This window comes from Dendropsophus ebraccatus, chromosome 14, assembly GCF_027789765.1.
Source record: "Dendropsophus ebraccatus isolate aDenEbr1 chromosome 14, aDenEbr1.pat, whole genome shotgun sequence".
NCBI lineage: Eukaryota > Metazoa > Chordata > Amphibia > Anura > Hylidae > Dendropsophus > Dendropsophus ebraccatus.
Window position 1 is genome coordinate 40,843,666 of NC_091467.1, and position 24,606 is coordinate 40,868,271.

At 44.6% G+C, this 24,606-nt stretch overlaps 2 protein-coding genes across 4 annotated transcripts in view; one reads left to right on the top strand and one right to left on the bottom strand.

The window, feature by feature from the left end:
- The window catches only part of CARD14 (caspase recruitment domain family member 14), an 86,799-nt gene extending 77,389 nt beyond the window's left edge, over positions 1–9,410 (bottom strand). For 2 of the 3 annotated variants that reach the window (XM_069952259.1, XM_069952260.1), the window contains exon 1: positions 9,193–9,410. In XM_069952259.1, coding sequence (XP_069808360.1) covers positions 9,193–9,199 — 7 coding nt within the window. In that variant the 5' untranslated portion in view covers positions 9,200–9,410. The remainder of the gene's footprint in view (positions 1–9,192) is intronic. The other variant, XM_069952255.1, reaches the window with a different exon arrangement.
- Positions 9,411–18,941: 9,531 nt separating this feature from the next.
- LOC138772174 (lysosomal alpha-glucosidase-like) overlaps positions 18,942–24,606 on the top strand; it is a 62,415-nt gene continuing 56,750 nt past the window's right edge. Inside the window, exon 1 of the mRNA XM_069952384.1 lies at positions 18,942–19,047. The gene's annotated coding sequence lies outside the window, so the exon portion shown is untranslated. The remainder of the gene's footprint in view (positions 19,048–24,606) is intronic.

Here is a 24,606-nt window from a genome sequence, read left to right on the forward strand (position 1 = left end):
AAAATCACATATACTATGTGAGAGTTCTTTGCACATCATATAGAAAGAACTGACACAATGCTCTGAATCCTCTGCTGTTATATACAAAAAACTGACACATTGTTCCGAACCCCCTGCTATCACTGATACATACTATACAATGATTTGAGGTAAAGGAATATAGTGCCGGAAGAATGCAATTACTATGCACCTTAGAAGTCTGGATCATGAACAACAGATAAATAAGGGAGGAACACAGGTCCACACCATAATCCTGACGAAAGAAAATGTGACAGTTGCTGAAACGCTTTCATTTTTGGCTTAACCGAGGACCGGACAGAGAGCGACATCACTGAATCTCCCGGGAAGTTTGAACTGGACTACCAGCATGGTTCACTGTGGAGCAGTGCCGCCGGCCGGGGGACCTCCAGCACAGACTATACTGCATTACTGAACGGCGAATACAAGGAGCATCCAAGTGCACCTATGAAAAGCAAAAGAATCTACTCCATAGACATCGGTATACAGACGGAGTGAGATAGTACAAGGAACTCTCCATCAAGGACATCGGCACACGGACGGAGAGAGATAGTGCATTCTATCAGGTATTCTCATAACACGACATACTGCTGTTTTGATAACTACTATCATTCATCACCTTTAACCACTGTTAGTGAGCATATGGGTGTCCACTCTGACATTTAGCAGCAGTTTTAGGGCAGAACCTCTCAATCTTATATTTGTATACAGAGTATTCTATACTGAACAAGCGTGAAAATCACCCATTCTCTTTCTCCGCCAAAATCTTAGTTCACTTGGTGGAATTTTTGGGATGTCCTGTAATGGCGCGTTTACACAGAGAGATTTATCTGACAGATTTTTTAAGGCAAAGCCAGGAACAGGCTATAAACAGAGAACAGGTGATAAAAGAAAAATTTAGATTTCTCCTCTATTCACATCCATTCCTGGCTTTGCCTTTCAAAATCTGTTAGATAAATCTCCCTGTGTAAATGCACCATTACTTAATAGGGTTTGTGTACGGAACTTGGCCTGCATGGGATGTATCCACAGCAATGTGATCTTCCTGCATCAACTTTGATTGCACGCTGTTTTTTTGTGACGAGTACCCTTAGGCTGCTGTCACACATGGCAGTTTTTTTTTTTGTTTTTGTTTTTTTTGGGGAGGGGGGGGGGGGAAGCTGCCACTGCAATTTTTGAGTCAAAACTAAGAGTGGATTCAAAAGAAACAAGAACTATAAAGTAAGGACACATACTTCTACATGCTGGATCCATTTCTGGCTTTGGACCCAAAGCTGCAGTGGCCGTTTTCCCAGAAAAATACAGCGTGTGACTGCAACCTCATGAGTTGTCCAGACATTGGGTGTTCCTTACTATGGGGCCCAGGCTGCATTGAAAAAAAAAAAAAACACAGTTATCCCCACTGATGGTTTGTTGAGGCGCCTGGTGTCTGCCACAGTCATCTTCACTGCTTCCACTGATGTGCTGTGCAGTCATGAGATCGGCTGATCCCTATGCTGTCTATGTTTAGCTGACTTTTCCTGTCCACACAGCACATCACTATAAGTAGCGAAGAAGAAGTTATTTTCCATACAGCCTACAGAAGACCAGGCTGCATAGAGTAGTGGTTAAGCCAACAACACAATATTAGTTTATAGGGCTAACAATGCCCAGTGGGGATCCAGCCAGTGGGGATCCAGATAGATACAGATTATTATATAAATTCACCATATTTACTGTAATTACTTCAACAACTTTTTTGGTTGTATTTGGTCATATTTATGTTATAGTACATATATTCCCATTATCATTTCCACCGAGCATGTAACTGTGAAGGTGCATACTGACAAAGGTGAATCATGTATATTAATACCTTCAGCTGCCGTTGTCTATTTACACTTCTAAAAACTGCGTTCTTATCCTAATTTGCCCTTTGAAGTCTTGCAAAGTAACAGTGGAAGTCATATGTGACCATGAGCAGAATACCTTCAGCCCACTGAAGTCAATGGGCTTGGCCCAGGTACTCTACAGATGCTTTAGCAGAGTACCCCCAAGGTACCCCAATTAGAAACATTGCCTTAACAAGTACAAGATCACACCGCCGCTATATGCTCTGTATAGAGTCTCTGTCAGCAATTGATTCCCAGATCAGATCCTCCCATAACAATGTGACAAGTAATGTCAAATAATAATTTCCCCTTTAGCCATTTAAGCCCCCTCCCCTTGCAATAATAACAGCTGTGGCCAGTAATAATGCCCACCCAGTAGCTAGATGCAATGCTTCCTGTACCCAGACATACCCCCTTTAGACAGAAAGGCCCCCAGTAGCCAGGTATGCATCTTGCAGCCAGATGTGCCCCCCAGGTATGACACATACAACCAGGGGCGTAGCTAATGTCTCTTGGGCCCTGGTGCAAGAGGTCAACTTGGGCCCCCCCCCCCCCTTTCTCGATGCTATTGGTAGATATATATCTCAAGACTGATATTACCAATAATACCAGTATACAGGAAATATTATCACCGTACATATTACCGCCATACTGTTACTAAACAAATCCTGTTTACTGAGACCCATATTACCAGTACACAAGGGGAAATATTACTGCCACACCACAACCCTCACCACCATATTGTTACTGACCAAATCCAGTATACTAAATCCAATAAAACACAGTACCAGATAACAACAAATAATACCACCACATACTGACTAACACCACTGCTGCTACTGACTAATACCACCACATACTGACTAACACCACTGCTGCTACTGACTAATACCACCACATACTGACTAACACCACCACTGCTACTGAATATAATCCTCTGTACATAGACCAATATCACCTCATCCAGTCATATAGAGGTGGATGCAGCTCCACACAGGCTCTATACACCATATACATTACACTGCAGTTATATCAAGTGACTCACAGGGGACGTCTTCTCTGATCGGAGTTCTTCCCTTTTCATCTTCTTCTCCATCTGCCCTGGGCCATTATGAGAACGTCTGAGCCACGAATCCACAGAATCTGCCAGACAGACATATTAGTCTCCTCACACTGACACCATCCTCATCTCTAAACACACTGCACATCTGTATTGGCCCCTTTACACCCTCATTTAGTAGCTAGCCCTGACACTATGTGATCCCCTTATAGTATATATCCCCCTCTGAACATGCCCTATTGTATACACCCCCCATGTAGTCCACCTTATAGATGGCCCCCCAATGTTTCCCCCTTATAGATGCCCCCCCATGTTATCCCCCATATAGATGCCCCCCATGTTATCCCCCATATAGATGGCCCCCCATTTTATCCCCCTTACAGATGCCCCCCATGTTGTCCCCTCCTCCTGCCCTTTCATCACCATACTACTACCCCTTTCATCCTCCTGCCCTCCATCATCATACCACTACACCCTTCATCATCCTCTTGTTCCTTCATCATCATACCACTACACCCCCCATCATCCTCTTGTTCCATCATCATCATACCACTACACCCCTCATCATCCTCTTGTTCCATCATAATCATACCACTACACCCCCATCATCTTTTGTTTCATCATCATACCACTACACCCCCATCATCCTCTTGTTCCATCATCATCATACCACTACACCCCCCATCATCCTCTTGTTCCATCATCATCATACCACTACACCCCCATCATCCTCTTGTTTCATCATCATACCACTACACCCCCATCATCCTCTTGTTTCATCATCATACCACTACACCCCCATCATCCTCTTGTTTCATCATCATACCACTACACCCCCCATCATCCTCTTGTTCCTTCATCATACCACTACACCCTCATCATGTCCTTTAAAACAAAAAAATCTTTACTCACCTGAATGGTTCCTCTAGTCTTCTAGTCACGCGCGCTGGCGGGCTTCTCGCGGTGGAGGCGGGGCTTCCGCGGAGGGGGCGGAGCTTCGCGGGACCTGTCTTTTTGCCTACCTGATGCTCCCAGCCCCGCACGTCAGCCGGCCCCGTCCCAGCCTGCCTCTTGTGATCGCAGGCAAAACATTGCTTGCGGTCACAAGAGGGAGTGGGAGGGGAGCAGTGCAGTGGCAAGGGGGGGCCTCGCGGGCCCCCCCTTGGCAGCGGCCCCGTCGCGGCGGCGACCGCGGTAGCTACGCCACTGCAAGCAGCTTCGGGGACACAGCAAGGTGGCATGGGGGGCCCAGCCGGGTCGCAACTGCGACCGTTGCGACCCCTGTAGCTACGCCACTGCATACAACCAAGTACCCCACTGCAGCCAGATGAGTGCCTTGTTGCCAGGTATGCCCTGCAGTCACATATACCCCTTTCTGCTAGGTATGTCCCTTCCAGTCAGATATGTCCCATGGAGTCAAATAAGCCTCTGGCAATAGGATATGTCCCCTGCAGCCTGATGTCACCTAGCCAGGTATGCCCCCCTACAACCACATATGTCCCCTGGAGTGAGATATGTCCCTGCAGCCAGTAAGTCCCCATGTAGCCAGCTACCTCCTCCTTGCAAATAGATACATGTCCCCTTACAGCCATATACCCTCCCCCCCTTTGCAGCCAGACACCTTCCCCCTGTAGCCAGATACAAATCCCCATGGAGCCCCATATATTTCTCCCCTTGCAGCCAGATACATGTCCATTGTAAGTAGATACATTTCTCTTTGCCAGAGTTGCGCAGCAGGTGCTAAAGTAGGAAGGACAAGGCTGGTGGGAGGAGCTACCAGGGGGCGGACACGGAGCTGTCATTGAGGACCAATCAGTGACGCTCCTGTTATTTTTGCACCTCTCACCTACTCCTCCAACCTGCCATGTACTCTAAGAAGTTACTTTACCTGTTGAAATGTTGAGTGTTTCAGCCTACACCCCCCCCCCCTCCTTATTAGTTTATTCGATGGACTTATTAATTGTTTATATCCTTCACATCAGCACATACTATGATTATGTCCCAATGTTTATATAGGCAATGATACTATAAATATATATTTTTATATATTCATGCATTGCTTGGAAATGGCTAAAATCACTTAGGGGAAAATAATCGCACAGTCTTACAGCAGGAATGTCCTTTGTTGCCCATAGCAACCAATAACAGCTGAGCACTAATGTCCTTTGTTGCCCAAAGCAACCAATCAAAGATGAGCACTAATGTCCTTTGTTGCCCATAGCAACCAATCACAGCTGAGCACTTATCACTGATTGTAAGCTTGATACATAAACAACAGTGGCAGTTATGATGACATCACAAAAACAAGGCTCATGATGTCACACATGGCCGGAATATACAGTTGTAGCTGAGGCGTCTGCTGTTATTTACAGGTTGGCAGCTTGAAGAAGACGCGTCCAGGTAGGGAGCTCTTCACTTAGGCCTTGTTCACACATGGAGCTTAAATGAGTTTAGTAAACAACCCATCTGGGCACACGTGTGAACATGGCCTTAAAGGGGTTTTCCAAGGAAAGTTGAGTTATGGTCTATGCACAGCATTGGCCATCATTCCCTGGAAAACCCTTTTATAATGGCTGTTCTTATGTAGACAGCCGCCTCTCTGTTGTATGTCTGTTGTGTGGTAGGTTGTATACTAGATTGTAAGCTCCTGCGGGGAGCAGGGCCTCTACACATGTAGCCTGTGTTACCATGAAATGCTTTGTCCTGATCATGTTAACACTGGCGACATCTCTACCGTACATTGCAGTACAAGCTCTTAGGAGTGGGGTATTGTAGTGTACATTAGATTGTAAGCTCTTCGGGGCAGACATGTAGTCATGTACTAAATATAAGCCTGTAAGCTCTTATGAGGAGAGACTGTGTTACTCTGTGAGCTCTTAGGAACAGAGATTGTATTGTATATTATATTGTAAGCTCTGTGGGGAGGACATGTACTGTATATTAGATTGTAAGCTCTGTGGCAGGACATGTACTGTTTATTAGATTGTAAGCTCTGTGAGCAAGACATGTTTTGTATATTAGATTGTGAGCTCTGTGGGCAGAACATGTATTGTGAATAAGAGCTTGTAAACTCTTAAGGGCAGGTCTCCTGAACTATATAGATTGTAAGCTCTTAGGAGCAGGCCATGTATTGTATATAAGATGGATGTATATATAATAATAATATTTATTTCTACAGGGACAACAAATTGTGCAGCATTAATGACTCTGTTTTTCATTCATTACAGGTTGAAGTCTCCTGATCCTATATAATATACAGCTGTATGCAGGGCCGGCCTTAGGGTAAATGGCGCCCTGTGCGAAACCTTTCTTTCGGCGCCCCCCCCCCCCCGACACCTTTAAAGTAACATAAAGCTTCCTGCCCTCGAGACAACACCCATCACCCGACCCCCCTGCCATGCACACAACTACCCACGCCAAAAACACAACTACCTTACCCCTCAGCCATACACACAACTACTCTGCCCCCCAGCCATAAATGCAACTACCCCTCCGCCATTCACACATCTACCCCCTCCAGCCATACACACAATCACCACCCCCAGCCCCCAAACAACTACCACCCTCAGCTCCCCAAACTACCACCCCAGCCCCCCACACAGCTACCCACAAATACACACAGACACACACAGTACATGCAGACACACACATAAGCCTCCACGCCAAGGGTCTATTCCAAGGGCAGGTACACTAAGGATTTTCTGCAGGTTTGAGTGCAGAAAATCTGCAGTCTATCAGCAAAGTGGAAATGAAACTTAAAGGGAAACAATCAGCCCAATTGGGCTGATATGGTTCCCAAGAGCTCTGTATAAAGCTCCTGCAGCAGCCGCGGCACGTACCAGCCGCGGCTGCTGCAAAAGCTTTATACCAGAGAAAAACACGTTTTATTCTCTTGGTGCGTGACAGTCAGAGGCAGGGAGGTAGTCATCTGGGTGGCTCACCGTCTGTGTCTAGTCACCACTCTCTGCCTGTCAGCACGCTCGGAGGGATGATTGACAGGAAGAGAGGTATGTTACTGGCCTCTCCGGCCTCCGCCCAGATGACTACCTTCCCGCTTCTGCCTGTGCGCCTGGGGAATAGATCTCATTTTTCTCCAGTATAAATATTCTGCAGCAACTGCGGCCGGTATGTCCTGCGGCTGCTGCAGGAGCTTCATACAGCGCTCCTGGGAACCATATCAGCCCAGTTGGGCTAATTAGTTCTCTTTAAATGTCTTCTTCTATGTACACATAGACACATGACAGAGAAATGTACACACAGACACACACGCCAGAGCTATGTACACACACACACACACACACACAGACACATGACACAGAAATGTGTACACACAGACACATGACAGAGAAATGTGTACACACAGACACATGACAGAGCTATGTACACACACACAGACACGACAGAGCTATCTATACACACACACACACACGACAGAGCTATCTGTACACACACACGACAGAGCTATCTGTACACACACACATGACAGAGCTATGTACACACACACACATGCCAGAGCTATGTACACACACAGACACACAGACACATGACAGAGCTATGTACACACACACAGACACATGACAGAGCTATGTACACACACACAGACACATGACAGAGCTATGTACACACACACAGACACATGACAGAGCTATGTACACACACACAGACACATGACAGAGCTATGTACACACACACGCCAGAGCTATGTACACACACAGACACACACACACGACAGAGCTATCTATACAAACACACACACACACACATGACAGAGCTATGTACACACACACACATGCCAGAGCTATGTACACACACAGACACACACACATGACAGAGCTATGTACACACACACAGACACATGACAGAGCTATGTACACACACACAGACACATGACAGAGCTATGTACACACACACGCCAGAGCTATGTACACACACACACACACACACACGACAGAGCTATCTATACAAACACACACACACACATGACAGAGCTATGTACACACACACACATGCCAGAGCTATGTACACACACAGACACACACACATGACAGAGCTATGTACACACACACAGACACATGACAGAGCTATGTACACACACACAGACACATGACAGAGCTATGTACACACACACGCCAGAGCTATGTACACACACAGACACACACACACGACAGAGCTATCTATACAAACACACACAGACACATGACAGAGCTATGTACACACACACGCCAGAGCTATGTACACACACACACACACACACACACACACGCCAGAGCTATGTACACACACACACGCCAGAGCTATGTATACACACACACACACACGCCAGAGCTATGTACACACACACACGACAGAGCTATGTTTACACACACACACGCAAGAGCTATGTATACACACACACACATGACAGAGCTATGTACACACACACACACACATGACAGAGCTATGTATACACACACACAGACACGCGGAGCTATGTATACACACAGACACACACACATGACAGAGCTATGTACACACACACAGACACATGACAGATCTATGTACACACACACAGACACATGACAGAGCTATGTACACACACACATGACAGAGCTATGTATACACACACACACACATGACAGAGCTATGTACACACACACAGACACATGACAGAGCTATGTACACACACACGCCAGAGCTATGTACACACACAGACACACACACACGACAGAGCTATGTACACACACACAGACACATGACAGAGCTATGTACACACACACGCCAGAGCTATGTACACACACAGACACACACACACGACAGAGCTATGTACACACACACAGACACATGACAGAGCTATGTACACACACACAGACACATGACAGAGCTATGTACACACACACGCCAGAGCTATGTACACACACAGACACACACACATGACAAAGCTATGTACACACACACATACACGCCAGAGCTATGTACACACACACACACATGACAGAGCTATGTATACACACACACACACACGCCAGAGCTATGTACACACACACACGACAGAGCTATGTATACACACACACACACACACACACGCCAGAGCTATGTACACACACACAGAAACGACAGAGCTATGTACACACACACAGACACATGACAGAGCTATGTACACACACACACACATGACAGAGCTATGTACACACACACACACATGACAGAGCTATGTACACACAGACACACACAGACAGGCCCATCACACAGACATTCACAGACACTTACTTTTCATGCTGGCCTCCAGGCTCCAGGCCTGCACTTATCTCCATCTTCCTCTCCTCATGACTTTGCAGCCTGCAGGCCTTCCCCCTTACCTTCTGCACCGACTGCAGAGCTGTATAAAGGAGGGGGCAGACATCACTGCAGGGGGAGGGGGACCAGGACAGAGAAGAGGGGGCCACAGCTCTTCACTGGATCTTCTGTGGTATGTCCAGCCTGGGAGCTGCTGAGAGGGAGGGGGGCATCCACGGAGAGTGCAGGAGGGGGGAGGGGGGATGGGGGAGGGGGGATGGAGCCGGTCTCTTCCCTATGTCTGGCAACTGCTGGAGCCTCCTCAATCCAGCAGGGGCCCTCAGCAAGCCCACCAGGCATGAAAGAGGGTGGGCGGCCAGCTGGAAGGGCGCTCCAGCAGACAGGCAGCACATCTAACGTCCATAGATGTGCAGTGCAGCTCTCTGTCTGCCAGAGCGCCCCCTAGCTGGCCGGGAGTGAGGCGCCCTGTGCAAGTGCACAGCTCGCACACCCCAAAGGCCGGCCCTGGCTGTATGCAGCAGGCCAGTTGTGATCCAGGGAGATCAGATCCGATCGCCACTTGTGGGGTCAGGAAGGAATTTTTTTTCCCCCCTGAGGTAAAACTCTCCGGGGGGTTTCTTCGCCTTCCTCTGGATCTTTAGGTCCGGTGACTCTCAGACCAGGATAATAGAGGACGGGTGGAAATGACTGCGGCACGTTCTGTAGTCCCCACTAGACCTGACCTGAGAGTTACCGGATCTACTGATTATTAAAGGGCCAGTAATATTTCATTACAATGTTGCATATTGAATAAAGAATTTGAATTTATGTTGGTGTTGCTTCATTTTTGTCTGCATTTCTATTTACTGTATTGAACGAGATCAGAGAGGTCGCTACCTCTCGGCTTCAGAAAAAGTATGAGAAAACCATCAGAGTACACACAGGTGGTCCCGTGGTTCACAGGTCTTGTGAACAATACAACACACATGATGGATACTTGCAGGCTCGGACTGTTCCACAGGGGAACAGGGGAATCCCCCGGTGGGCTCTACCCCTTGGCGGGCCCCTGGCAGGAGGTGGGCCTCGCAGTCTGACTCTTTCTAGCAAAGAATAAAAACATTTTCTATGCTACAGAATCAAAGACAAATATATGTAAGGTTTGGCGCTGGTTATATCTGGTATATGTAGGGTGGGCCCCTAGTATTAAATTCCCTGGTGGGCCCAAGGTACCCCAGTCAGACACTGGTTACATAGTTAAGAAGATGGAAAAAAGACAAGAGTCCATCAAGTTTAGCCTACAGAAACCCTACTGTGCTGACCCAGAGGAAGGCAAAAACCCCTATGAGGCAGATGACAATTGTCCCATTACAGGGAGAAAATTCCTCCCCGACTCCAATGGCAATCACAATAATCCCTGGATTAACGTTCTATCACATGAAATCTAGTGCCCATAACTTGTAATAATATATTTTTCAAGAAAAGCATCCAGGCCTTTTTTGAACGTATTTAATAAATCAGCCATAAGGACATCATGTGGCAGAGAGTTCCATAGTCTACTCGTGTAAACAAACAAAAGAATACAACATGTTATAAAATGTATAAACAAAACTATAAAGGGGAAGATTTATCATACATGGTGTAAAGTGAAACTGGCTCTGTTGCCCCCAGCAACCAATCACATTCCACTTTTAATTTCTCACAGACTCTTTGGAAAATAAAAGGTGGAATCTGATTGGTTGCTAGGGGCAACTAAGCCAGTTTCACTTTACACCATGTTTGATAAATCTCTCCCTATATATTTACCTTGCCTTACTCCAGGGTGAGAGCTTGGTCTGGTTACTTCAGAATACAATAGGCACAGAAGAAGAACATGCACATGACCCTCTTGCTTCTTCTTCTTCTGATAGCCAGGAAACCCTGTGTCTCCAAAATACACCCTGTACCAAATACAACATAAGCCAATGATGTATAAAGCATTTCTGGCTTACTTCTGAGTAAATGTGGCAAAACTGTCCGCCACGGAACTTCGCCTTCCTCAGTGTCCCATTGTCTATGGGAGGGCTCACACGCCTCTGCTCCAGCCTCTCTCCATGCAAAGAATTGACACTCTCCGCCACATTTACTCAGTGGGAACATACCTTTAGGGTAGCTTTACACGTACCATATCGCTGTGTTTTTAACACTGCGTTTTTATCGCTGCGTTTTTATTGCTGCGTGTTTGGTGCTATTTTTACATGTGAGTTTTGATTTTTACATGAAAATCATGTGAAAATCAAAACTCACATGTAAAAATCGCACCAAACACACAGTGATAAAAACGCAGCGATAAAAACGCAGCGTTAAATATGCAGAGATACGGCACGTGTGAAGCTACCCTTAGGGTGCTTTCATACACACTGTATCCGCAGCAGATTTTAGGCTGCAAATTCTCAGCAAAATTTGTGTGGATTCAGAACCAGTTTATCCCTATGAGAATACATACTTGCAACGGGATTAATTTACATGCTCAATAATCTTTTACTCCCTCATGACCAAGGTCATTGATGCCCGGGTCAAATTAATTAATGCAATGGTTTTTCCCGCCTTCTAAAAGCCATAACGCTTTTCCGCCTTCAGGGCTGGTTGGAGTGTCATTTTTTGCACCATGATCTCGAGTTTTTATTAACCCCTTAACGACATCGGGCGTAAACTTACGCCCTCGCGCCCTGGTACTTGGCGCATCAGGGCGTAAATTTACGCCCGATGTTTCCCCGATCGCTGCGTGTTCACACACAGCGGTCGGGGAAGATGGCCTGCTATAAATCATAGCAGGCCATCATAGCTTCACGGCACGGGGGGTGGTTAACACCCCCCGTGCTTACGATCGCCGCTATAGGCTGATCAATTCAGATCAGCCAATAGCGGCGATCGGAACCTTTCCGGGTCATCGGTGACCCGATGACCCGGAAAAAAATGGCGGTCGGTGCTGTCCGAGGACGGCACCGACCGCCATTACTGTAAAAAGTAATGGTGATCGCCGTGCCACCGGCCCGATCGCCGTGAACGGCCGGCCGGCCGTTCACGGCGATCGGGCCGGTGGCACGGCGATCAGAGTCCAGCAAAATAATAAATACCTGCCCTGGACCCCTCAGCTAGGTAGCGGAGGGGTCCAGAGCAGGTATTTGTACATTACTCACCTGTCCCGGGCTCCTGATCGGCGTCTTCCGGGTTCGCGGCGTCCTCCGTCATTCCGTTCGGTCTTCGGGTCTTTCCGGCGGTCCCCGTCGTCTTCTTTCGGCTATTTTCGGCTCCAGCCTCGTCATTTTCCGGATTTTGCGCTCTGCTGCCCCCTAGCGGCTGATATGTGTAATACACTTATCAGCAGCTACAGGGATATTCAGAATATAGAAAAAGGTTTTTTTTTTTTCCAAATTTTTTTTTCTTCTATTTTTCGCACCCTATCGCCGCTGAGTGTTGATCAGCATCGCACGAAAGTGCGCTGCTAATCAGCAACTCCTCCTTTTTGGCGTAGGGTGTTTTTTTTCTATATTCTACTGCCACAGTCTGCTTATAAGTGCCGGACATAAGTGCGGCATTTATCAGCAACTCCTTTGTTGGCGTAGGTTTTTTTTTTATACTTACTGTAAAAAAACACGTAAAAAACACTACATTACACCACACTACATTGAATAAAGTTTGACACTACACCACTACATACCCCATATACCAATCCCCGTATAAAGATGGCCCCCAGGGTGTTTTCAGCGTCAGAGGGATACGTTATTATTGCCTCCGACACCGAAACAGCCAGTGAGGATGAATGGGGGGATCCTTCTTTCCTCCATTCATCCTCATCATCCTCATCATCCAGTGACGTGTCTGGGGGTAGCGTAGTGTGCGCTGCCCCCCAGACACGTCTTTTCCGCCAGTACCGTCCCAATAAGAGATCACGGTATGGTGTGAAATTCTACAAACTCTGTGAGAATACCTCAGGGTACACTTACAGATTTGGGGTACGTGCACACTGCGGAATGGCGAAGGATAACCCTTCGTGCATTCCGCAGCTGGCACCCACCGGCGGACTGATGGAGGCGCGTGTCTCTACCCGTGTCATAGACTCCATTCTATGCACGGGCGGAATCCGTCGTCCATCCAAAGAATGAACACATTGGACGGAGAGCGGAATCCGCCCGTGCATAGAATGGAGTCTATGACACGGACGGAGACGTGCGCCTGCATCAGTCCGCCGGCGGGTGCCAGCTGTGGAATGCACGAAGGGTTATCTGTCGCGATTCCGCAGTGTGCATGTACCCTTAGAGTGTATGTAGGAAGGGACACCCGAATGCAGCCCCCAGATGCCCCCAGATGCCCCCCCATCCTCGGAGTTAGTGGGAAGATCGTCCGGGAACTGATCTTCCCACTGCTGGATAAAGGTCACCACCTGTACGGGGATAACTCTTATACCAGCACCCCCTCTTCTGGTCCCTCGCTGCCCGAGCTACTGTAGCTTGCGGCACGATCCGAACATATCAGAAGCAGTAATAGCGCCCTAATATTTAGCAGCCATGGAGCGGACCCAGCGGTCTGGATATGAAGGACCCCGTATCGCACCAGGGCAACATTCTCCAGGTGACGTCCCCCACACTGGAGAAAGGGAGACCCCAGAAGAAGTGCAGTGTGGCGTAACAGGGGGATCAGGTAGGACACCATTTTCCTGTGTGACACCTGTCCTGATCCCCCCGGCCTCTGCATACTGGATCGCTCCAAGGCGCACCACACGTCACTGGGGTTCTACATTATCTAAATTCTGTCCCTTATTCCTATTTCGGGGATTCTGATCGCCATTATGGGAAGGAATTTTTCCCCTGTGATGAGGCTACTGTCGTCTGCCTTATGAGGGTTTTTTTTTTGCCTTCCTCTGGATCAACACAGGTTGAATTTGATGGACACCTGTCATTTCCAACCTTATAAACTAATAATTGGCCTAATACCCCCAAATAAATTAGAATTGTCCCTTTTCCCCAGCTAAGTAGGTATGGCCGCCATTCCCATTAGAGGATGCCATGATGCAATTACAAAGCCTCTGTGCGGCCAGGACAGTAGAAACCCCCCACAAGTGACCCCATTCTGGAAACTACACCCCATAAGGAATCTAACAAGTGGGGCAGCGGGGATATGGCCCCCTGGTGACGGCCACATTTGGGACGTGAAAATGAAAAAAATTGTATTTTTTATTTTCTTGGCACATGTTCTACGTAAGTGCCCGTCACCAGTGGGGTCCATATGCTCACTGCACCCCTTGTTAGATTCCTTATGGGGTGTAGTTTCCAGAATGGGGTCACTTGTCGGGGGTTTCTACTGTCCTGGCAGCACAGGAGCTTTGTAATTGCGACATGGCCTCCATCCTCCATTCCAGCCTCTAAATGGCGCTCTGTCCCTTTGGTGACTTGCCCTGTGCCCATATGGCACATTATGCCCACATGTGGGGTATTTTCGTACTCAGGGGAAACTACCCTACACGTTTTGTGTTCATTTTCTTTTTTAACCCCTTGTGGAAATGGAAAAAAATCAAGGCTAGACCAACATTTAGTGTAATTTTTGTAAAATTTTTACTCTAAATCATTAATCTTGTCATGTTTTTTCATTTTCACAAGGGGCTAAAAGATAAAAAAAACATTAAATGTGTAGAGCAATTTCCCCTGAGTACGGAAATACCCCACATGTGGACATAAAGCGCCATGCGGGTGCAGGGTAAGCCTCCGAAGGGAAGAAGCGCCATTTGGTTTTTGAAGGCTGGATTTGGATGGAATGGATTTCGAGGGGCCATGTTGCATTCAAAAGGCCCCTGTGTTGCCAAGACAGTTGAAACCCCCCACAAGTGACCCCATTATGGAAACTGCACCCCTCAAGGAATGTAACAAGGGGTGTAGTGAGCATATGGACCCCACTGGTGACGGACACAAATGTGGAACAATGTGGCGTGAAAATGAAATATTACATTTTTTACACTATAATGTTGGTTTAGCCTTGAATATATCATTTTCACAAGGGGTTAAAAGAGGGGAAAAAAACAAAATGTGTAGCGCAATTTCCCCCGAGTCCGTAAATACCCCACATGTGGACATAAAGCACCATGCGGGTGCAGGGTAAGCCTCCGAAGGGAAGGAGCATTATTTCGTTTTTGAAGGCTGGATTTGGATGGAATGGATTTTGAGGGGCCATGTTGCATTCAAAAGGCCTCTGTGTTGCCAAGACAGTTGAAACCCCCCACAAGTGACCCCATTATGGAAACTACACCCCTCAAGGAATGTAACAAGGGGTGTAGTGAGCATATGGACCCCACTGGTGACGGGCACAAATGTGGAACAATGTGGCGTGAAAATGAAATATTACATTTTTTACACTATAATGTTGGTTTAGCCTTGAATTTATCATTTTCACAAGGGGTTAAAAGAGAAAAAAACACACAATATGTGTAGAGCAATTTTCCCTGAGTCCGTAAATACCCCACATGTGGACATAAAGCGCCATGTGGGCGCAGGGCAAGCCTCCGAAGGGAAGGAGCGCCATTTGGATTTTGGAGGTTGGATTTGGCTAGAATGGATGATGAACGCCATGTCGCATTTACAGAGCCCTCGTGCTGCCAAAACACTGGAAACCCCCCACAAGTGACCCCATTCTGGAAACTGCAGCCCTCAGGCAATCTAACAAGGGGTGTAGTGAGGATATGAACCCCTTAATGACGGGCACATTTGTGCCGTAAAAGTGAAAAAATGAAATTTTTCCCTTTCACGTCACATTGTTCCACATTTGTGCCCGTCACCAGTGGGGTCCATATGCTCACTGCACCCCTTGTTAGATTCCTTGAGGGGTGTAGTTTCCAGAATGGAATCACTTGTGGGGGGTTTCCAATGTCTTGGCAGCACGAGGGCTCTGTAAATGCGACATGGCCCTTGAAATCCTTTTCAGTGAAATCCAGCTTCCAAAAGCCAATTGGCGCTCCTTCCCTTTGGAGGCTCGTCCTGCGCCCCCTTGGCACTCTATCGCCACATGTGGGGTATTTCTGTACTCGGCAGAAACTGCGCTACACATTTTTTGTCTTTTTTTGCCTCTTATCCCTTTAAGAAAATGAAAAATTGAAGGCTAGAACAACGTTTTAGTGTAAAAAATAAATTTTTCTTTTTTCACGCCATATTGTTCGGAAAATCTGTGAAGCACCTGTGGGGTCCAGATGCTCACCGCACCCCTTGTTACATTCCTTGAGGGGTGTAGTTTTCTAAATGGTGTCCCTTTAGGGGTGTTTTTTAGGTTTTGACACCCCACAGCCTTTGCCAACCTGAAGTGGTACAGTCAAAAATGACCAAATATAACGGAGGCGTTGAAATTCACTAGGCGCTCCCTTATATCTGAGGCTTGTGGTTGCGTCAAGTAGCGCAATAGGGCCACATATGGGGTATTTCTATAAACTGCAGAAACGGGGCAATAATTATTGGGGTGCATTTCTCTGGTAATAGGTTTATAATTATGAAAAATATTGGATTACAATAAAATCTCTGCAGAGAAAATTAAAATTTTCAAATTCCTTACACACTTAGCTTTTATTTCTGTGACTCCCCTAAAGGGTTAAAACACTTTCTGGATGTGCTTTTGCAGAGTTTGGGGGGTGCAGTTTCTGAAATGGGGTGCTTTGTGGGGCTTTCTAACATACAGGCCCCTCAAATACACTTTAAACCTGAAAAGGTCCCTAAAAATATCTGATTTTGAAATTTTACTGAAAATTTGGAAATTTGCTGCTAATGTTTTACGCTTCCTATCGTCTAAAAAAAATGAAAGATAGTTTAATAAATGCCGCCAACATAAAGTAGACATGTTGCTAATGCTATTTAATATATAATTTATGTGGTATAACCACTTTCTGTATACGCAAAAAAGTTTCAAAGTTGGAAAAATGCATTTTTTCACATTATTTGGGTTTTTTTCATAAAGATTTGTTATGAGTATCGACTCCAATTTACCAGAAATGTAAAGTACAATATGTCACGAGAAAACAATCTCAGAATCAGCCGGATAGGTAAAAGCATCCCGAAGCTATTAATGAATAAAGTGACACTGGTCATATTCATAAAATTTGTCTCTGTCATTAAGGCCATTTCAGGCTCTGTCCTTAAGGGGTTAATAGTATATGGATGTAAAAGAAAATTTTTTTTATCGCTTTTTATTAATAATAAAAAAAAATAGCAATCCTGGTGTTTTTTGTTTTCGGTTTACTCCGTTCACCACGCGGGAACAATATTGTTATATTTTTATAGATCAGACAATTCTGCAAACCACGATATGTGATATGTTTATTTATCTATTTACATATTTTTATTTTTATAATGGACAAGGTGGTATTTTAAACGTTTATTGGGAGTTTATAAGGGTTTTTACTTGAATACTTTTAAAAACTTTTTTAATTACACTTTTTTTTTACCCTTTTATTTCACTGTAAAATATGCAATCACTAGATTTCATATACTTACGAATTCTATGCCATAGCATAGCATAGATCAGTACTATCGGCGAGAGCAGACTCTATACACAAATTGCCCATCTGACAGGACGGAGGTAAGCGGCATGGCTGCGGGGGTCCTGATCAGTCAGTGACAGGTGCTTAAATGCTGTGATCGTTATAGATTGTGTCGTTTAAGGGTTTATTGACAGGCAGCTGCAGGACCGCTCTCACTGCAGTGGTCCAGCAAGCCCCTGAAGTCAGGAACATTTATATACGCACCTGCTGCTCGGGGCATCGGCAGCAGGAATGTATATAAACGTATTGCTGACGTGAAGGGGTTAAAGAGCAGTACTTTTGTATTTCCAGGAACAGGGTTCACTGAGATATGCTCTGAGCAATTTAACTTTATCACTTAAGTCCAATTACTTCTTAATAACTTATGTTAGTTGGCCTGCAGTCTGTGACTCTTGATTGTCACAAAAAAAAAAATGCAGTGAACCCTCACTACTTAGAAGTCTCTGTCCTGCGCTGTAAGTAGATATTGTTCACAGATGTATTAGATTACTCAAGGCTGTATTGCTGTATTCTCTGAGTGCCCCTTCCTGGCACAGGGAGATGTATGGTTATGATTGACAGCGGAAATCTTTGCTTGCTTGTCGGCTGATTGCTAGCCTTTTTATACTTAGTAATATGGACCTGTTCAGTTGATAATTACCCTGTGTAATAGGGCTATCTAGAACAGATAGAGGTCTATAGTTCAGTCAATAAAGCTGATTTAATATTCTATCTTTTTATCTTTTCAGGTACTTTGAAAAAGTGGAGCCAGAACATAAGCCAAAAATCTCTCCAAAATCAAAGAATACCCATCTGCAGACAGCTGTTTCAGGGCTATTGTCCCTTGTCGGTACAGAGCAGGGTACTGGTTGGCTACTAAAAGGCCTATTTTTGTAGGACCAAAGGGCTAATAATTCTCCCCGAGGAGAATAGTATAAAGATGTATGGAGACTTATAGGTCATTCATGCTCCACTGGGAACTCTGGGAAAAAAGGGTATGCAAAGTAGCTCTCTCTTTTTTAATCCAACATTAAAGACTAGTGTAACCATCAATATATTTTGCAGTAGTTGTGTGAAAGAAAATGCAAAAAGAAATGTCTAGGTGCAGCAGGTATAATTACAGGTGCCATATAATTAAGTAACCTCCCTGGTCAGAGCAGATATTAATATGTTTATATAATCTGTTTATTATCACAGGTTCGTGCTCTATGCCCTAGCACAGCCTTTCCAAGACTTTTTTCATGAGGATTTCACGTGATCTACTGCTATTAAAGGAATTGCTGAGGAGTAGCCAGATGTCAGAGAAGGTGAAGCCTGGAATGGTATGTTGATGCACAATAGTATTGACCTTAAATGCAAGGTTAGAATTGATTCTGTTTAGACAGTTAGACATTATAGTATTGTTCTTCTGTAAAATGACGTGAAAACTTTAAGCAGTACTATGTAGTGAATGTTAACATATGTTATGAAGCCAATAAAGTGCAGGCATAGAATTAATTTATTATTATAGTCTCCAATTGTTATTTCCTGTGAATATAGTTCCAACGTATTTTGCAGTGCTGTACGGAAATCGTTCACATCAATAAATATTATTTATGAAATTTTTAAAGAATAAGAGAAAACTAAGCAAGCTGACCTAAAGTCCTACTAGAATCTGATCATTACACAAAACAATATGACTACTAGTGTTGTGTCTGCGTCTAGTATTTACGGTTAATCTATGGAACAGCATATGGGTGTCTTCTTATCTATCCAGCTACTATAAAAAATAATTTCTAGACTAGTAAAAGTGACAGGATTATTCATTAAAATTAATGATTAGTAGAATGAGACTGAAAACCACAGGAACCTTTGTTACTCTTTGTGATAAGTAACAGTGTTAAATGACTTCAGGATAGTAGCAATACTGGAGTATTGTAGGAATAAATGGTGACTGGGTTAAAATGAAAGGATCTGTACATATTTGAAATCCTGTTTAGCCTAGCTTCATACATTGTCTTTTTCCCAATTTTTGGGGGTCTAGAAAACTGCTGAATTCTGTTAAACTTAATACTCATATGGCCATTAGTGCACAGACATATATTCATTTTACAGCTTTAAAATAATTCACTTGCTTGTTTTTCCTAGTCGTTTATGTCCTCTCCCCATTTTTTAGTTAATATTTTCAGTCAATTTTTTCTACATGGACCAGTCATTTAAATAACATCCGTTTATCTGCAAAACGGCTTAAAAATAACTCATTTGTTTCCCAAGTATTTTCCATAATAACTAATGAGTAGGCCCCCCCACTTTCTTTGAACATGTGTTCACTTACAGGTGATGTCTCCTCTGATTGCAGTCATCAACATTTCTTTTTCTTCCCTATCCAGTCCAGACCAACACATTGACTTATTTTGGGTTATCCAGCACTACAAAAACATGTCCACTTTTGCCCAACTCTTGTCTCCAATTCAGGTGTGGTTTGCAATTAAGCTCCATTTACTTTAATGGAACTGAGTTTCAAAACCTGCACCCAACCTGGAGACAAAAGTGGTGCAAAAGTGGCCATGTTTTTGTAGCGCTGGATAACCCCTTTAACCCATCCTTGTAGAGTTTCCTGTCTAAATATTTTTGCCCTATTACGCAGTCTCAGCTGTATACCATGAACTGAGGATCGCGCCAAGGCCCAAACAGGGTATGACATAATAGTGCCAGATAGATGTCCCCAACCCTAACAGGGCCTAAATGGTGCTTTGCACAGTAACAATGTTCTTTTTTCTGCTCTACACAGTAAAATTGACTCCTTTAGACCCCCATGACTAACAGTGTCAACTATTAGGACCCGCACAATGTAAAAGTGCTCCTCTAAGTGCAAATGGATGAGGGATAATGAAACTGAATATGCATTCTGGATATCTGCTCTTCATGCGTATTTTCATCGTAAAGTTAGAAATTTATAGAAAGAAAAACATATTGTCCAAAAGAAGACTGTGAGGTTGAAAGTAGCTTCTTCCAGCGATACTGCTTCTAGCCCTGTTAGAGGAGCGGTGGGTTGTACATATGCATGCTGCCACTCAATTCTTTCTCTATGGGAGCAATGGAAACAGCCAAATGCTGTACCCAGCTGTTTCTATGGCTCCCATTGAGATGTGTGTGTGTGCGCGACCTGCCTCTTAAATCTGCATTCACACGTTCCGTGTTATGCACAGAACACGGACATGGAATGCATGAAACACACTTTTCCCCCGCCCGGGCAGCATCTGTGATAAAATGCTGGGAGTGGGGGAACTCTAGTGGGCACCCCCACAAGCTGACCTTGTAGTGGGCACCCCCACAAGCTGACAGTGGTGGTAGTTGGGTGGGTCATGTTTTTTCTTCTTTGCTTCAGGCATCTATACTCTCTCAACGTTGTTCTGTTTTTAATTTCCAGTAAGGCAACTCCTGTATAATTGTAAGATGTAGCAGTGCTTCTGTGGGATCTCAAGAAGTTTTCTTATCTCCTCCTATGATAGATTTAAAAAAAAAAAAAAAAAAAAAAAAAAAAGACGCTTGCAAATTAGTTTTAATGAAATACTGCAGACCTTATCATGTATCTCTGTCTGTATCTGAAACAGAGAAATCTCTGTCAGATAATGACTCAGGGATATGCTCAATCTTACATGCAAATTGTGTAATATTGTGTTAATCTGCTACTAGCATTATAATAGCGATGCCATGTTTCACTTAATGCACTTAATATTTAAAGAGGTTGTCCAGGAAAAATTCACTTTTCCCCTATTCACCTCTGTACCCCCCGCCATCTCCATGATTAGTTCAACTGCAATCCTCAGGAAGTACTGGCAGTTGGTCTGCGCTGAACCTGCAAGCAAGGGAATTTTGTGAAAGTGTGTGCACTATGATTATATTACAACAGCAAATTTGTTCTCCTTTCCATATATGTATTTGGTACACATCTGAGTTGACAAACTTTACTATGTGGTGCAACCTTTTAAAATTAGCCCAGACCACCAGGCATAATATTGAGGCTGCATTCACACGTTCCGGGAAGTTGTCCGTGCTCACGGATCCGTGCGCACGGACAATTTTACAGCCCATTGCTTTCTATGGGGCTATTTAGATGTTCCATGATTTCACGGATCCGTGATCCGTTCCGTTGAAAAATAGGACATGTCATTACTCGCAACGGATGCACGGAAAGGATTCCCCATAGAAATCAATGAGATCCGTGTTTTTCACGGATGTACACGGATGTGACATCCGTGTTCATCCGTGAAAAACACGGATGTGCCGTAATCAATCTCATTTAATACAAAACGGATGCAAAACGGACTGTTTTGCACGGATCACGGAGGTAGCTGCCGGACCACAATCACGGACTGGGAAAATCACTGAACGTGTGAATGCAGCCTTAGAGGAAAGTTCCTGGGGACCCAGTGGAGACCAGGCCACCCTAAAGACACAATTAAAGACTGCAATTTTCTTTTAAAAATTCCTATGTTAGGGTATGTGCACACTGCTTAAGGCTATGTTCACACTGCATATGAATCCTTCCGTAGATCGTACGCCGCCGTACATGTGCGGCTGAAACTACGGGCGTGGGAAAAATAGACATGCGGCCGGATGCGTACGAACCACGAACATACGCCCGCAGTACAGTTATGCTTCCCTAGCTTGTTTTGAAGCGATCTGAGGCAGGTCATTTACTTGGAAATCTTCACTCAGCCCTGTAAACCGCACAGAACCTTTTGGATTGAAAAATGAGGTTCAATTTGGCTGAAATAAGTACTTCGTACGGGACCGCATGGAAATCCACGGGTGTGAGTTTCAAAATTTCTGTCCTCAAACAATGGTCTTGTTCATTTTTCACGGCGCCATATCCGATCCGGCCGTAAGCTCATGCTTAGTGTGCACTGTGCGGGCGTAAATTGTATACTTTCAAGCGAACGCATCAACCTCAAAACTACGTGCGTATATTCGCGGTTCGCACTACGGACGGATTCATACGCAGTGTGAACATAGCCTAAAAGTGACGGAAATTACGTAATCCGTTCATTCTTGGATGGAGGAAGGAATCTGCGTGTACATAGAATGGAGTCTATGACACGGATGGAGACGCGCGCCCGCCGCTGTCCGCGAGCGGACACGAGCGGCGGATTACGCAACGGACTTTTCGGCACTTTTAAGCAGTGACAAAAGGTATGTGCACTGTCACCGTCACTGCAGTTTTTGTCCCAAAAATCTGCATTTTTTCCCCAATATATGCCAGTCGCATATGTTTGTAATGAAAATGTAAAAATTTAAAAAGGCTATGTTTACACACACAATTTTGGGTGGTTTTTCAGCTGTAAAGGGCCAAAAACTCACCAAATGGTGTTTGGTCCATTTTTTTCAGTCACTTTTTGGATCTTTTTTCAGACCCTAAGAAATATTGAGAAGACCGTGTGGAAAATGCAGCATTTCCTTTCCATGGGAAAGCATCTCAAATTCTGCATGATATCAAAGTATTTAGAGATTGCGCAAAATGTATATCTTACCCAACAAGTTGTTATTAAATGGGTGTAGAATTTATCTTTTCAACAGCTAGGACTTATAATTATCATAAACCAGAATGGTATGCAAATCAGATAAACTGATGATACCTGCTATATTACAAAGCATAAATACATCGATAACTATTAGTTATTAAATACACAACAAAGTAGAACAATGTGCAAAAAAATAAGACTAAAAACAAAAGAAAGGAAACAAAAAAAAAATTCCCCCATCACTGCTATATCATATACCTGAATGGTAGTAGCAATCTTATATATTTTGGAGGTTAAAAGAAGACCTACAGCTCATTGAGGGTGGAAGACACCATATAAAACATCACATGCCGCATGAAAGGTTGGTCTATAAAATAAGGGTAAGTAAGTAAGTAACTGGTTGTGTGATAGAAAACAGAGGGTGGTCATTGATGGAACATATTCAGATTGGGTTTTAATTACTAGTGGGGTACCACAGGGCTCAGTGTTGGGTCCACTTCTTTTTAATATTTTTATTAATGACCTTGTAGAGGGGCTACAGAGTAAAATCTCCATTTTCTTGCAGATGATACTTAACTGGGTAGAGTAATCAGCAGAGGAGGATAATATCATATTACAGAGGGAACTGGAGAAGCTGGAGGCTTGGGCGGTGAAGTGGCAAATGAAATTTAATGTGGATAAATGTAAGGTTATGCATTTGGGCCGTAGAAATAATAAGTACAGTTATGCGCTAAATAATAAAACACTGGGTAAAACTGCTTCTGAAAAGGACCTAGGGATATTGGTGGACAGTAAACTAAACTTTAGTGATCAGTGCCAGGCAGCAGCTGCCAAGGTTAGTAAAATGATGGGATGCATCAAAAGAGGTATAGATGCTAAAGATGAGAACATAGTTTTTCCTCTTTATAAATCACTGGTCAGACCACATATGGAATACTGTGTACAGTTTTGGGCACCAGTATATAAGAAGGACACAGCAAACTGGAGCGGGTGCAGAGGAGGGCGAGAAAGGTCATTAAGGGAATGGGTGGGTTACAGTATCAAGACAGGTTATCAATCTTGGGGTTATTTACACTAGGAAAAAGACGTGTTAGGGTTCTGATTACAATGTACATGTCATGATCGCGCCTGAAAAGGCATCAGTGCCACCCTCTGCTGCGAAGATTCGACCTCTGCGCCAAAGACTGCGATTTTGGCCATAATCTTCCATTTATTCTGTATTATGTTTGCCTTGTTTTTGCCCTGTCTGAACTGTGTCTTATTTCTTCTGGTCTGCTAATTGTTTTCCCTGCCCCACCCGTGTCTGTTCTTCTAAATTTCCTCTGGTCATGTAACAGTTAACCTGCCTTGCCTCAGTGATTGACAGCTGGTCCCTCC